This window comes from Salmo salar, chromosome 20 (assembly GCF_965601325.2).
Source record: "Salmo salar chromosome 20, fSalSal1, whole genome shotgun sequence".
Lineage (NCBI taxonomy): Eukaryota > Metazoa > Chordata > Actinopteri > Salmoniformes > Salmonidae > Salmo > Salmo salar.
The window spans coordinates 62,345,145-62,359,930 of NC_138310.1; the positions used below are offsets into that span (position 1 = coordinate 62,345,145).

Genomic DNA, 14,786 nt, shown 5'->3' on the forward strand with positions numbered 1-14,786 from the left:
CTGTGGAGGATTTAAGGGAACCCGAGAGGCAGCCCCAAGATTTTTTTTTTTGGGGGGGCACACGGGTAGTTTGGCTGGGCGAGGAGTGAGCCCCAGGCCAAATCCCCGTACCTTTTTTGGGCAACCAGTGACTGGACAGGTCCCGTGCTTCGGGGTAATGGGTACTGTGGCGAGGCCAAGTATTTTTAGGCCGGTACGCGCAGTACCAGCGCCCCGCATTTGCCAGGGGGAAGTGGGCATCCAGCCAGTAAGAGCGATGCCAGTTCTGCGCTCGAGACCGCCAGTACGCCTCTACGGTCCAGTGCGTCAGCCCAGTCCGACTCGTCCTGTTCCCGCTCCCCGCACTAGCCCTGAGGTGCGTGTTCCCAGGCTGATACCTCCAGTACCAGCACCACGTATCAGGCTTCTAGTGCATCAACCCAGTCCGACTCGGCCTGTTCCCGCTCCCCGCACTAGCCCTGAAGTGCGTGTCCCCAGACTGGCACATCCAGTACCACACATCAGGCTTCCAGTGCGTCAGCCCAGCCTCGAGAGTTCGGCAACAGTGTGCAGTCCAGAGTATCCGGCAACAGTGTGCAGTCCAGAGTATCCGGCAACAGTGTGCAGTCCAGAGTATCCGGCAACAGTGTCTAGTCCGGAACCGAGAGTGTCTGCCTGCGACCCGGAACCGAGGGTGTCTGCCTGTGACCCGGAACCGAGGGAGTCTGCCTGTTACCCGGAACCGAGGGAGTCTGCCTGTGACCCGGAACCGAGGGAGTCTGCCTGCGACCCGGAACCGGCAACAGTGTGCAGTCCAGAGTATCCGGCAACATTGTCTAGTCCGGAACCGAGGGAGTCTGCCTGCGACCCGGAACCGAGGGAGTCTGTCTGCGACCCGGAACCGGCAACAGTGTGCAGTCCAGAGTATCCGGCAACAGTGTCTAGTCCGGAACCGAGGGAGTCTGCCTGCGACCCGGAACCGAGGGAGTCTGCCTGTGACCCGGAACCGGGGGAGTCTGCCTGCGACCCAGAACCCGGGGAGTCTGCCTGCGACCCGGAACCGGGGGAGTCTATCAGCAACCCGGAACTAAATATGATTAACTGTGTATCAAATGAGTCTGCCTACAGTGTGGAACGGAAGAGGTCTGCCTACGATCCGGAACGATGGGAGTCTGCCTACGGCCCGAAACTGAGCAAGTCTGTCTGCATTCTGGAGGACAGTAGGCCGGAGCCAGAACCACCTCCTGTATAGGTGGGTTGGGGAGGGGGGGTGTAGCACAAGTGCCGTCAGCAGCCACCCTCCCTTCCCTCCCTTTAGGGGGATTTTTTGTTGTTGTTGTTGTTTTTTTAAACATTTTATTTATGAGGTGCATCCGGGGTCTGCACCTTTAGGGGGGGAGTACTGTCAAGTCCTGACCAGTATAAGGGTTATTTGTTATTGTAGTTTGGTCAGGACGTGGCAGAGGGTATTTTGTTTATGTGGTTCGGGGTGGTGATTTATGTAGTAGGGTGTTTGATTTATTATTTCTGGGTTTTGGTCTATGTTCTTTCTGGTTTGTTGTATTTCTATGTTTAGGTTGATGGGGGTTGGACTCTCAATTGGAGGCAGGTGCTTTCTCGTTGCCTCTGATTGAGAGTCCTATATATGGGTAATTGTTTGGTTTGGTGTTGTGGGAGATTGTTTATTGTTTTGCCTGTGTGAGCATGACAAGACTGTTTTGTTGTTCGTGCGTTCTTCGTTTTGTTATTTTGGTGTTCTCTTTATTTAAAATAAATAACAAGATGAGCATCCACATTCCTGCTGCGTTTTGGTCCTCTATTCCCGACGACAACCGTTACAGTAGCTCTTTTTGTAAATTCAGGACCTCAATCTGCAGTATATTTCTCTCTCTCTCCAGCTCCAAAACATCAATATGAGCTTGGTTTATGTCAGTTCTGGGGCATTTGCTTGGCCTGTCTGGTGTTTTTGCTGCTGGTGAAAGATCCAGGCACTGCTGTTTCTCCACGACACAGGGTGTCAGCTCAACTAAAGGAAAGAAAGAAAATGTATTCACTATTAGTAGGCTATTTACGTGCCCATGTTGTAAAATAATTTCATTGGGGCTTACGATATGCCCAGCCTTGGGTACGAATGACGACGTTTTGCAATATGCTGTAACGGGGCTGATAACGGTAACATTGTAGTGAAGTAGAATTAATGTTAGTTTTAACTTGCATTATAGTAATTGATATTTACCAGTTATTTATGCTTACTAAATATTGGTGGGCTGACTTGTCCATCGTCATCATTGGGGTTAAGGAGAGGGACAAACAGCTGGTGAATCATCTTGCATATCTTCTGGGAGAGTTGATCAATTGTCTTGGACGGAGGGCCCCCTCGGTCTGAAATAGCCCCCGCCTCTCCTCTGCCGCATCCTTTTTGGCTTTTGCTTTAAAAAAATCCAGCACGCCTTCATCCGATTTTGGTCCCTCTTTAATCCGTGTCGATCCATTATATCTGTTGCATAAAACGGGCCAGGTGTCTTCCTTCTTTTTGACAGTCGTGTTGAGTCTTATCTGCCAGTACATTACTAAATTCCTCCATCAGCTCTGACAAGTTTTTTTTCATAAGCGGAGAAGTTTGAACTTCTTTGACATGCTATGATCAGGTGGCTAGCGAACAAATAATAAAGGGCTAAATAACACTAAGTAATGACAATAATACATTATATTTTATGCTAGGTAGCTTGGTTTATAAACTAGCTAGCTACGGTAGCTAACGTTAGCTAACGAATGAGTTCTGTCTAGTAACGTTACTGGTAAATAGATTTTATTTCAAATCTTTGAGGGAGTTCCAGCAGTGATACATTGCTATTCTTTTATCAAGGAACAGCAACTTTGTTGCCTCTTTTGTCAAGTAGGCTAGCTACTTTGTTTCAACTCACAAAATACCTAATATACTGGTGTAGAATGTCACTAATCATAGTTTAAAACCGTTAATCATAGATTTACTGATCCAGATTTAAAATGAAGTGGTGCAACACATATCTGATTAATTATAAACCTAGATTTACAAAACCTAGATTAGCTCTAATCCCAGATTAATTTAAACCATGTTGGTGCAACCCACCCACAATGTTTCAAGTTTGTTGCAGACAGGCCATCTGTAGCCAATGTGATTTGTAGGATATTTCTTTTTATCAGGATATTTTCTACCTACAGGCTGCAATGTTTTTATTTGTTTGCTTTATGTAGGCTACTTTTACATAGTTGGTAATGGCAATAGAAGTTACTTTTTAGGTTTGTATCATTTTCATTTAGATTTGGATAGAATTTTGATTAACCATGACAATGATTTTGAGATATGAAGACGTTATTATAAATTAAATTAAACTATTTCATGAAAATGTGCATATGAAAACCATAGCTGGCATGCAGATAGGTAGAGATGGTAAGATAAATTGGCATTCCACATGAGAAAGGCTACAGAATCCTTGAGTAGCCTATTGCTTATTGCAACTTAAGGAGAGTAATGGCAGAATCTGTGAAAGCCAGAAGGAAAGGGAGGAGAATAGTTGGGTCAGGTTAAGATTTTTTTCTTCTGGTTATCTAGATCTCTGGCGCCCTCTTGAGGCAACAAACCATAAGCTTAAGGCATCAGACAAGCTCCATGCACATAGGTGATTTTATTAAAACACATTCTATACATGGAAAATGTACACATTTAAAAATTTTGAGCAATCAAATGGTCCAAAGAACAGATGACTTTCGGTCAACAAAGATTTTTTTAAAGTTTGGGACAGCCCTAACAAACTGGCTTTATTTACAAATTAGTAACAATGTCTAACCCCATGTTCAAGAACGGCCTTTTTCCTAGCTCATTTTACATTATTTGAAAACTAAATCTCAAATAGTGTTATTTTTTAACAAAGCGATAATAATTATTATTAATTAACAATTATATAAAAGCCCCTTGGAAATTCTCACAGATATATTATTAATCCTGTTATTAGCAGGACAATATACAGTTGAAGTCGGAAGTTTACATACACCTTAGCCAAATACATTTAAACTCAGTTTTTCACAATTCCTGACATTTAATCCTTGTAATAATTCCCTGTCTTAGGTCAGTTAGGATCACCACTTTATTTTAAGAATGTGAAATGTCAGAATAATAGTAGAGAGAATGATTTATTTCAGCTTTTATTTCTTTCATCGCATTCCCAGTGGGTCAAAAGTTTACATACACTCAATTAGTATTTGGTAGCATTGCCTTTAAATTGTTTAACTTGGGTCAAACGTTTTGGGTAGCCTTCCACAAGCTTCCAAAAATAAGTTGGGTGCATTTTGGCCCATTCCTCCTGACAGAGCTGGTGTAACTGAGTCAGGTTTGCTTGCACCTGCTTTTTCAGTTCTGCCCACAAATTTTCCATAGGATTGAGGTCAGGGCTTTGTGATGGCCCCTCCAATACCTTGAATTTGTTGTCCTTAAGCAATTTTGCCACAACTTTGGAAGTATGCTTGGGGTCATTGTCCATTTGTGAGAACCATTTGCGACCAAGCTTTAACTTCCTGACTGATGTCTTGAGATGTTGCTTCAATATATCCACATAATTTTCCTGTCTCATGACACCATCTATTTTGTAAAGTGCATCAGTCCCTCCAGCAGCAAAGCACCCCCACAACATGATGCTGCCACCCCCGTGCTTCATGGTTGGGATGGTGATCTTCGGCTTGCAAGCCTCCCCCTTTTTCCTCCAAACATAACCATGGTCATTATGGCCAAACAATTCTATTTTTGTTTCATCAGACCAGAGGACATTTCTCCAAAAAGTACGATCTTTGTCCCCATGTGCAGTTGCAAACCGTAGTCTGGCTTTTTTATGGTGATTTGGAAAAGTGGCTTCTTCCTTGCTGAGCGGCCTTTCAGGTTATGTCGATATATGGCTCGTTTTACTGTGGATATAGATACTTTTGTACCTGTATCCTCCAGCATCTTCACAAGATCCTTTCCTGTAGTTCTGGGATTGATTTGCACTTTTCGCACAAAAGTACGTCCATCTCTAGGAGACAGAACGCGTCTCCTCCCTGAGCGGTATGACGGCTGTGTGGTCCCATGGTGTTTATACTTGCGTGCTATTGTTTGTACAGATGAACGTGGTACCTTCAAGTGTTTGGAAATTGCTCCCAAGGATGAACTAGACCTGTAGAGGTCTACAATTTTTTTTCTGAGGTCTTGGCTGATTTCTTTTGATTTTCCCATGATGTCAAGCAAAGAGGCACCGAGTTTGAAGGTAGGCCTTGAAATACATCCACAGGTACACCTCCAATTGATTCAAATTATGTCAATTAGCCTATCAGAAGCTTCTAAAGCCATGACATAATTTTCTGGAATTTTCCAAGCTGTTTCAAGGCACAGTCAACTTCGTGTATGTAAACTTCTGACCCACTGGAATTGTGAAACAGTGAATTATAAGTGAAATAATCTGTCTGTAAACAATTGTTGGAAAAATTACTTGTGTAATGCACAAAGTAGATGTCCTAACCGACTTGCCAAAACTGTAGAAATTTGTGGAGTGCTTCAAAAACGAGTTTTAATGACTCCAACCTAAGTGTATGTAAACTTCCGACTTCAACTGTACATATTACCTCAACTAACCGGTGCCCCTGTACATTGATTCTGTACTGGTACCCCCCTGTATATAGTCTCGCAATTGTTATTTTACTGCTGCTCTTTAATTACTTGTTACTTTTATTTCTTATTCTTATCTGTATTTTTTTTAAACTGCATCGTTGGTTAGGGGCTCGTAAGTAAGCATTTCACTGTAAGGTGACCTGTTGTATTCGGCGCATGTGACTAATACGATTTGATTTGGCACTTTAAATAACATGCCATAGATTTCTGTGGCAGCATGCAAGTTTTGCTGCAGTACGCTGCAACTTTTAATAAAGGAAGAACCACTGTACCATGTGCCATGGAATTGGTACATCAAAAATCTCTTCCAACTATTTTGCGATCTATATGGCACAGCTGTAAACATTTTGGCCCTCACTATTTTCTTTAACCAATACTGGTCTTTAACGCAGGGCCGACAGACAAGTTCCTTACCTTTTGCCGCTTCCATTTTTGCGGTAATGCTGCAATTAGTTGTTTGTAATTTTGGGTAGAGCAAACATTTCCATATATTTTTGTTAGTTGCATGTGTGACATAACTCCACCAGTCCTATTTGATATAATTTAGAAATATTATACTTTTTTTTAAATCCCAAAATATATGTGTTTTTTTTGTTTTTTTTTATCAATAAATATATTTGAGTTTAACGATAATACTTGTTGTATTATTTGTTCTGTCTTTTCAGGTGGATTAAACTGAAATTGCAACCGACTTTCTATGGCTTGTTTTAAAAATAGCGATATTTTGGAAATTATTGTAACGGTCGTCGTAATGGACGGACCAAGGCGCAGCGGGTTGAGTGCTCATATTTAACTTTTAATGTGAACACTTAATAAACAAAACAAGAAAACGATAAACGGACGACAAACAGTCTTGCAGGCAACACACAGCTATGCAAAGAACAACCTCCCACAATACCCATGACAAACACATTCCTATTTATAGGACCTTCAATCAGAGGCAACGATAGACAGCTGCCTCCAATTGAAGGCCCCAACCCCAATTACCTACACATAGAAATAGAAATGACTAGACAGAACATAGAAATACACTAACATATAACAATGACAAAAACCCCAGAATACATAAACCAAACACCCCTCTACATACACACACACCCCGAACCATATAAAACAAATATCCCCTGCCATGTCCTGACCAAACTATAATAACAAATAACCCCTTTACTGGTCAGGACGTGACAATTATTTAATTTTGAAATAACTGAAAGTGAGAGGTAATCTGAAAAAAGGGAAAATGGCCATTCTTGAACATGGGTTGAGATATTCTTACTAATCTGCTAGAGAACCAGTTCGGATTTAAGTATACCTTTCGTATGACTGAAGACGTGAGAGGTCTGCTTTAATGTTTAATAATTTATGCTCTCCAAATTCATATTCATTATATAAATAGCGTTCAGCGTACAATGATACCTTTGTTTCTAAGCCCTGGATTTCTAGCCCCTTGATATTATTGTTGGATCTGATTTTAATAGCTAACATTTCGATTGCCATAATAAATAGATATGCCTATAGTGGACAACCTTGTTTACTACTCTTGACAGATTAATACTTTCAGAGAAGTAGACATTATTTACTATTTTACACTACAGTATATATACTATACTATATTTAACTTTAACCCATTGTATAAGAGATTCTACAAAATGTAAATGTTCCAGGCATTGATATATAAATTCCAGTCGTACTTTATCAAAAGCCTTTTCAAAGTCTGCTATGAATACCAGGCCTGGTTTCCCAGATTTTTCCATAGTGTTCTATTGTTTTCAGTACTTGTCTTATATTATCTCCAATGTATCCTCCATGTAAAAACCTGTCTGATTAGGATGAATGATATCCGACAATACCTTTTTAATTCAATGCGCTATGCATTGTGCATCACAACACTGAAGTGTATTTTTTTTTACGGACTGAATCTTTATATTTACCATTTGGGTCCTGTTTCAGTAATAATGAAATCAGACCTTCTTGTTGAGTATCTGCTAATATAAAATGTTTATAGGAGTGGTTAAAATATGCTAATAACAGTCCTCTGAGTACATCAAAAAAGGGTTGGTATACCTAAACTGGTATGCCATCTAGCCCTGGAGTTTTCCCAGAATTAAAGGCTTTAATTGCACCAAGAAGTTCCTCCTCTGTAATTTTGCCTTCGCATGAGTCTTTCTATACAGATGTTCATTTTACATTATTAATAGAAAAAAATCCTAACAATTCACTTCGGTTAGTGGAGATGGAGGAGACTGAAATTAAAACATATGCTAAAAGTACTTTGCTTCCTCTTTCAAAATATAATTTGGCGAATCATGGGTGAATGTCATTTGTAACAAGTTTCAGTAAATCATTTTTGGTAGCGTTCCTATGTTGAATATGTATTTTTTTTGCATTTTTCCCCATATTCCATACAGTTCGCTTTATTTGGATAATATAATACACTAGATCTTTCTTGAATAAGTACCTCCATTTATTTTCCCCCTAACTTATTTTGTGCCTCTATGGTACAGTTTGTATTGCTATCTATCTGTACTTTTAGTCCTTCTATTTCCTTTGTTAAATAGGAATTATTTTGAGCTAAATTGCATTTGTTTTAAAGATGAGTATTGAATTACATGGACTCTAAAAGGCACATTTAAGTGTCCCATACAATAAGGGGATCTGCTGTACCTATGTTATGTCGGAAAAAGTCAGTTATAAATTCTTTTGTCCAAGTTAACTTGTTTTTATCATCCAATAGGCTTTGATAAAATGTCCAATATCCTCGCCCATGTGAGAATTATGTAATAGTATCATGCCAATTATTTGATGGTCCGACCACATTCTGTCCCCTATCAACACATTTTTTTACTTTTGGTGCCAGCGAGAATGACATTAGAAAATAGTCAAGACGACTAGCTTGATTGAGCCTCTGTCTTGTATAACTCACTAGGTCAGGATACCTAAGCCCCCATATATCCACTAGTTCCAATATATCCATGATATTTGAGATTTCCTTAAGTGCATAAGGGTTCTAGTTTGTAGAGTAATTTCCTTTACGTTCCATTGAGGTATTTAAAACCCTATTATAATCTCCCACCATAATAATAGAGTCTTGTACTGCTTGATCAATTATTATATATATTTTCAAAGAAGTGTGGATCATCATTATTTGGGCCGTATAGATTAAAGAGCCAAATCTGTTTATGGTCCAATAACATATTTAAAATAATCTATCTTGTGGATCCGTTTGAACAACTTGCACATTCAAATCAAAATTATTGTTTATTAATACCATCACCCCTTTTGAGTTTCTTTACCCATGGGAGAAGTATACCCCCCCCTAACATTTTTGAATGAGTTCCCTGTAAACAATAGGTATTATATTCCTTCTCTTTTCTTATTATCTGCTAAGCCATTACAATTATAAACTGGCTATACTTATTTCACCATTTACCATAATGAGATACAAGTTTATATTCTATTTATCATAATATATGCTTGTAAACTTACCATTAAAAAGTACCAGAATGAATGAGTGTCCATATATTTGTACCATGATATTTGCACTGCTACTAAGTAAACCTCCAATTGTTCTCCACTATTCCACCCTCTAAAACCTCCCCGCATCCCAAGTTAGGTTGTCATCCCAGTGACTGGCAGACCACCCCTGTCCCCCTGGATCCTAGGGCCTTTGAGAGATTGGGACCCATCCTTTAATTAAAAAGAGCACACAGTGCCAGCCACAGAAGCAGATCGACCACCAAAAGCATTTCCAACGCCCTCACCTTGATTGTATTATATACAGTTATAAAAAAAATTATACAGTACCAGTCAAAAGTTTGGACACACAACCTCATTCAAGGGTTTTTCCTTATTTTGACTATTTTCTACATTGTAGAATAATAGAGAAGACATCAAAACTATTAAATAACACATATGTAATCATGTAGGAACACACATGCTGTCCCCTGTTGTGACCATTTCCCAAGCATCTCTGTGCAGTCAGTCCTCTGATTATTTTGTGCCACCAGAGCCACAATAATTTGCCCCCTCTCTGATTGTCCCAGTGTGACCCTCTTCCCATGGGTTACTGCAGCTAGTGTTGCCAGCACTGCCACTACCTGGGTTGGGGCACCCCACCGGAATTCCCAACGGCTACGTACAAGGTCGTCAAGGTTCTCATTAACAGCTTTGACAAATTCCCTGTATATTATGCTCAACCTTCCAGGGGTTTTGGCTTTGTAGGACCAACCCTGCCAGGTAAGCTCCGACTCTTAGACTCGAGGTGTAGTTGCATTGAAAGTAGGCTAAACGAGGTCATGGAGTCACAGGAATGGAATGACAAGGAAAGGTATTGTTTCAAAGAAAGTGTAACTGTATCAGTTGTGTTGTTGTAGGTTAGAGCAGCGCTGCAGTTTCACCACCCCATTTAATTATGATTTAATTAGATTGAACTAAGCAAAACATTAACAGTTGAAATACACAAATTATAATACTTCTAAACACCATCCCAGCCTTGTTAGCATTATGCAGCGGGCTTAAATAGAACGACTAACGTTACCTACGTGGGTTATTGCAGCAAAACAAGGACATACCGGACATTCTTTATTGATAATTCTCACAGAATACTTTTCATAAAGCTAACCCTCCAAAAACACCATAACACAATGTATCTATTGTGTTGTTTATTATGAATTCAGTGGAGCGTCTCTGTCCTCGAGCGCGGAAGGATGCACTGCGCTCGCTCTAATAACATCTCCCGCCCTGACACATGCTTCAAGACACCCGCTATCATCCTTCCAGAGAAAAACTGCGTATCGAAAACTTAAACTCACCTTCCTCCTCTCCCATACGTTCGTCCTTCCAGTCACAACAGAGCAGCATCAACCTCATTCACTCTCCGATTCGGAGCTCTATGAGAGCCTGACTCTGATGAACAGATAACCGGTCTCACTTCGACCAAAGCACCGCTATTCGTGTTGTGTGTTTATGAAGCCGGATAGACTCGACCCTCACAGCTTGATACTACTACTTCGGTTCATTCGATGAGGAGAGGATGGGCGATTTGAAACATTCAGGCTGGGGGACCGGAAAATATGGGTTGGCCAACCGACAACAATCCCTGGAAATGTTGTCTGCGTAGCACAAGCACAAGCAACTGAGGGCAGAGAGACGAAGCGATGCGCAATGCACCCATCACATAAATAGGACATATATCATAATAGCTGTATTAGAATAGTCATATAGTCTATGAGAGCAGACTGGAATAGGCTAGTTGCATTAAAAGTCTACATTCAGACATTTTAAAGTTCCTGAATAACATTTGAGCCATTGATTCATTTTGATATGTTGGTGCAGTTTGGGTGCAGGTGGAAAAAAGCTGATGCCTGGGCACAAATGTGTATTTATTAACCATTTTATTTCGTTATTTTACTTAAGCAAATAAAATGCCGGGATTACCGGGAACAAGTCACATGTGCGTCATGAAAATATAAAAGTGCAAAACCCCATCGTTCCTCCTTTTTCCATTTAAATAAGATGAATACTATCCCACCGCACGGCAGAGGAGCGGCTCACACACAGTTCAGAAAAAGCCTCACGAGTAGGCTACAAAAACTGAAGCGAGTGAGAGTCATGATAACCTAGGGCAATTACTACAACATACAGTACACACAATCCCTAAAGAGACATCGTAGTGTAACTTTATAACAGAGCGAATCAATCTTTGGTCAGTAATGTCTAGTGAGTCTTATTCAACTGTAACTAACTCAAGTAAAGAGTGAAATGGGAGCTCACTCTCACAATTTACACAGACTAGGGGCTATAGCCTACACACAGACACATATTAAAATTCTCAACAGTGATTAAATGCATTACCCAAATATATATTTTTTTTTAACAAACATTTTTTGCCTTATTCAAGATTACACAAATATGGTGATAGTCTACTTTCATGAGCGGAAACATTTGAAACTTGAATAATGAGCGACAATTTGCATAAATGAAACTATAACTGCATGTGAAACTAGATTGATTACAGATATGCATAACATTCTAGGCACTTAATCTTGGACACCAGAAAAATGATAAGTAATTAATAAAACAAAATGTTCAATACATACATACATAACGTACAAGACATGCCAGAGCAGTATCGAAAGGATTTCAGTTTTACTTTTACATGTTTGTAAAACTTAAAACATACAAATCATTTAAAAAACAAAACACACCATTTGAAAGGACTTGGGTACAAACCAACACAATGTATGATATGAATATCACTGAAGATATCACCTACAAATCTTTTGAACACCTTTGGATTGATTGTCATCAGCTTTATCACATTCAGAGCAACACCTGCTCTTCATACTTCCCAAGTTTGTCAGAAATCAAGGTAAGAAGGCTACTTACACCATGGCACTTAAAATATAGTCAAAGTTGCTGATGGCAGATGGACTGTGAAACCTGTGCCCACACACACGCGCTATGCCACTGCTATTTCACCCAGGGCTATAAATAGCAGCAGAGATGATAGAAAGCCAGAGGAGGCAGTTCTGAAGATACATGGCCAAAGTTTATCAGCACTTTACCAACCACACCTCTTGAAGCTCAACCCTTGGTTTGAGATGTCAGTATGTGAAGATCTCCAACTTTGGTACACACAGACACTAAGCACATGGAGAGGGATGTACAGTTACAGGAATGGTGCTGGTTTTGACTTGGAGCACTTCTCTGCATTAAAAGCATGCTGAATGGCTCTAGTTGGATAATCTTTCATATTCTCCTATATACCCAAACATCTCTGGCAACATGTGAAAACTCACAAGCACATAGAGAGACACACAGCCACACATCCACGCCCACACACATGCATGCACATACAAACACTTGGTAACTACTAAAAGGGAGCATCGCAGACATGTCAGTAAGAGCTGATGAACACAATGAACAATGATAAAGGCACAATCAAAAACACTAAGTCACATCAAATGTGTGCAAAAGTCTGGGTCGGTGGGTTTGTATAAAAAATATATTGAGTCAAATAAAGTACAACATATCTTTACATACTGTAATGGGGGATTTTGTGCATATAAAATGTACATTCTAGATCATGCAGTAGCACCATTGTTTCTTGAGGTTCAACTTCTTCTGAAGAACATCCTCTACTTCTGCCTTCCACAGTATTTGCTTTGGCATCCAGCAGCAACTCCTCCTGTAGAGAAACCACATTGGAAGAGAGGATATTTTAAATGCATGCATTGGTAAGAGGGTTTGCATTAGTTCTTGGTTCGGTATCAGGTTTATGTTTTTTTGTTGGTCACATGCCAGAGTGTGTCTCTTATCGTACCTGGTCTGTAGCCTCCTCCTCCTGCTCCACCAAGGAAGCCCTGGAGTGGGCCATACTTGGCTGCTTTGGCTGTGAAAAAAGTTAGTTAATCACAGGTGTTTTTGTGATCACTAATTATATATTTTTTTAACAGTGTTGGCAAGTCATTTCCTGAGCAGCTTTAATGTGTTTTTCTAACCACACTGCACAGAGGAGTAAACTTTATGGAAATCTGTTGCGTGACCACAGCAGCCAAAAGCCCCAGCAAGCCTTGCGAGTGAGTTAGCATATGCTAACAGGTTGTCAAACAAGAAAAATGCTAACAGGTTGTATTTGTATTTATTATGGATCCCCATTAGCTGCTGCCAAAGCAGCAGCTACTCTTCCTGGGATCCAGCAAAATTAAGGCAGTTAATACAATTTTAAAACATTACAATACATTCACAACACACTATGTGCCTTCAGGCCCCTACTCCACCACTACCACATATCTACAGTACTAAATCCATGTGTATGTATAGTGCCTATGTTATTGTGTGTGTGTGTGTGCCAATGTTTGTGTTGCTTCACAGTCCCCGCTGTTCCATAAGGTGTTTTTTAATCTGTTTTTTTAAATCTAATTTTACTGCTTGCGTCAGTTACTTGATGTGGAATAGAGTTCCATGTAGTCATGGCTCTATGTAGTACTGAATGCCTCCCATAGTCTGTTCTGGACTTGGGGACTGTGAAGAGACCTCTTGTGGCATGTCTTGTGGGGTATGCATGGGTGTCTGAGCTGTGTGCCAGTAGTTTAGACAGACAGCTCGGTGCATTCAACATGTCAATACCTCTCATAAATAAAAGTAGTGAGGAAGTCAATTTCTACTCCACTTTCAGCCAGGAGAGATTGACATGCATATTATTAATATTAGCTCTCTGTGTATATCCATGGACCAGCCGTGCCACCCTGTTCTGAGCCAATTGCAATTTTCCTAAGTCCTTTATTTGTGGCACCTGGCCACACGACTGAACAGTAGTCCAGGTGCGACAAAACTAGGGCGTGTAGGACCTGCCTTGTTGATAGTGTTGTTAAGAAGGCAGAGCATCACTTTATTATAGACAGACTTCTCCCCATCTTAGTTACTACTACTGCATCAATGTTTTGACCATGACAGTTTACAAACTAGCGTTGCTCCAAGCAGTTTAGTCATCTCAACTTGCTCAATTTCCATATTATTTATTACAAGATTTAATGGAGGTTTATGGTTTAGTGAGTGTTTTGTTCCAAATACAATGCTTTTAGTTGTAGAAATATTTAGGGCTAACTTATTCCTTGCCACCCACTCTGAAACTAACTGCAGCTCTTTGTTGAGTGTTGCAGTCATTTCAGTCACTGTAGTAGCTGACGTGTATAGTGTTGAGTCATCTGCATACATAGACACTCTGGCTTTACTCAAAGTCAGTGGCGTGTTGTTAGTAAATTTTAAAAAAAATCTAGGGGCCTAAACAGCTACCCTGGGGAATTCCTGATTCTAACTGGATTATATTTGAGAGGCTTCCATTAAAGAACACCCTCTGTGTTTTGTTAGACAAGTAACTCTTTATCCACATTATAGCAAGGGGTGTAAAGCCATAACACATATGTTTTTCCAGCAGCAGACTATGATCAATAATGTCAAAAGCTGGACTGAAGTCTAGCAAGACAGCCCCCACAATCATTTTCTCATCAATTTCTCTCAGCCAATCATCAGTCATTTGTGTAAGTTCTGCACTTGTTGAGTGTCCTTACCTATAAGCATGCTGAAATACTGTTGTCAATTTGTTTACTGTGAAATAGCATTGTATCTAGTCAAA

At 40.2% G+C, this 14,786-nt stretch overlaps 2 protein-coding genes across 19 annotated transcripts in view; both read right to left on the bottom strand.

Annotated features, from left to right (window-relative positions):
• Window positions 1-10,676, bottom strand: part of LOC106581050 (LIM domain kinase 1) — a 109,696-nt gene extending 99,020 nt beyond the window's left edge. Inside the window, exon 1 of the mRNA XM_082966625.1 lies at window positions 10,462-10,676. Within this exon, the coding sequence (XP_082822751.1) occupies window positions 10,462-10,519 (58 nt within the window). The 5' untranslated portion in view covers window positions 10,520-10,676. The remainder of the gene's footprint in view (window positions 1-10,461) is intronic.
• Window positions 10,677-11,026: 350 nt separating this feature from the next.
• Window positions 11,027-14,786, bottom strand: part of elna (elastin a) — an 87,855-nt gene continuing 84,095 nt past the window's right edge. For all 18 annotated transcript variants that reach the window (XM_045703744.2, XM_045703754.2, XM_014162749.3 and 15 more), the window contains 2 exons: window positions 12,975-13,043; window positions 11,027-12,839 (listed from right to left, as the gene is read on the bottom strand). In XM_045703744.2, the coding sequence (XP_045559700.2) occupies window positions 12,790-12,839; window positions 12,975-13,043 (119 nt within the window). In that variant the 3' untranslated portion in view covers window positions 11,027-12,789. The remainder of the gene's footprint in view (window positions 12,840-12,974; window positions 13,044-14,786) is intronic.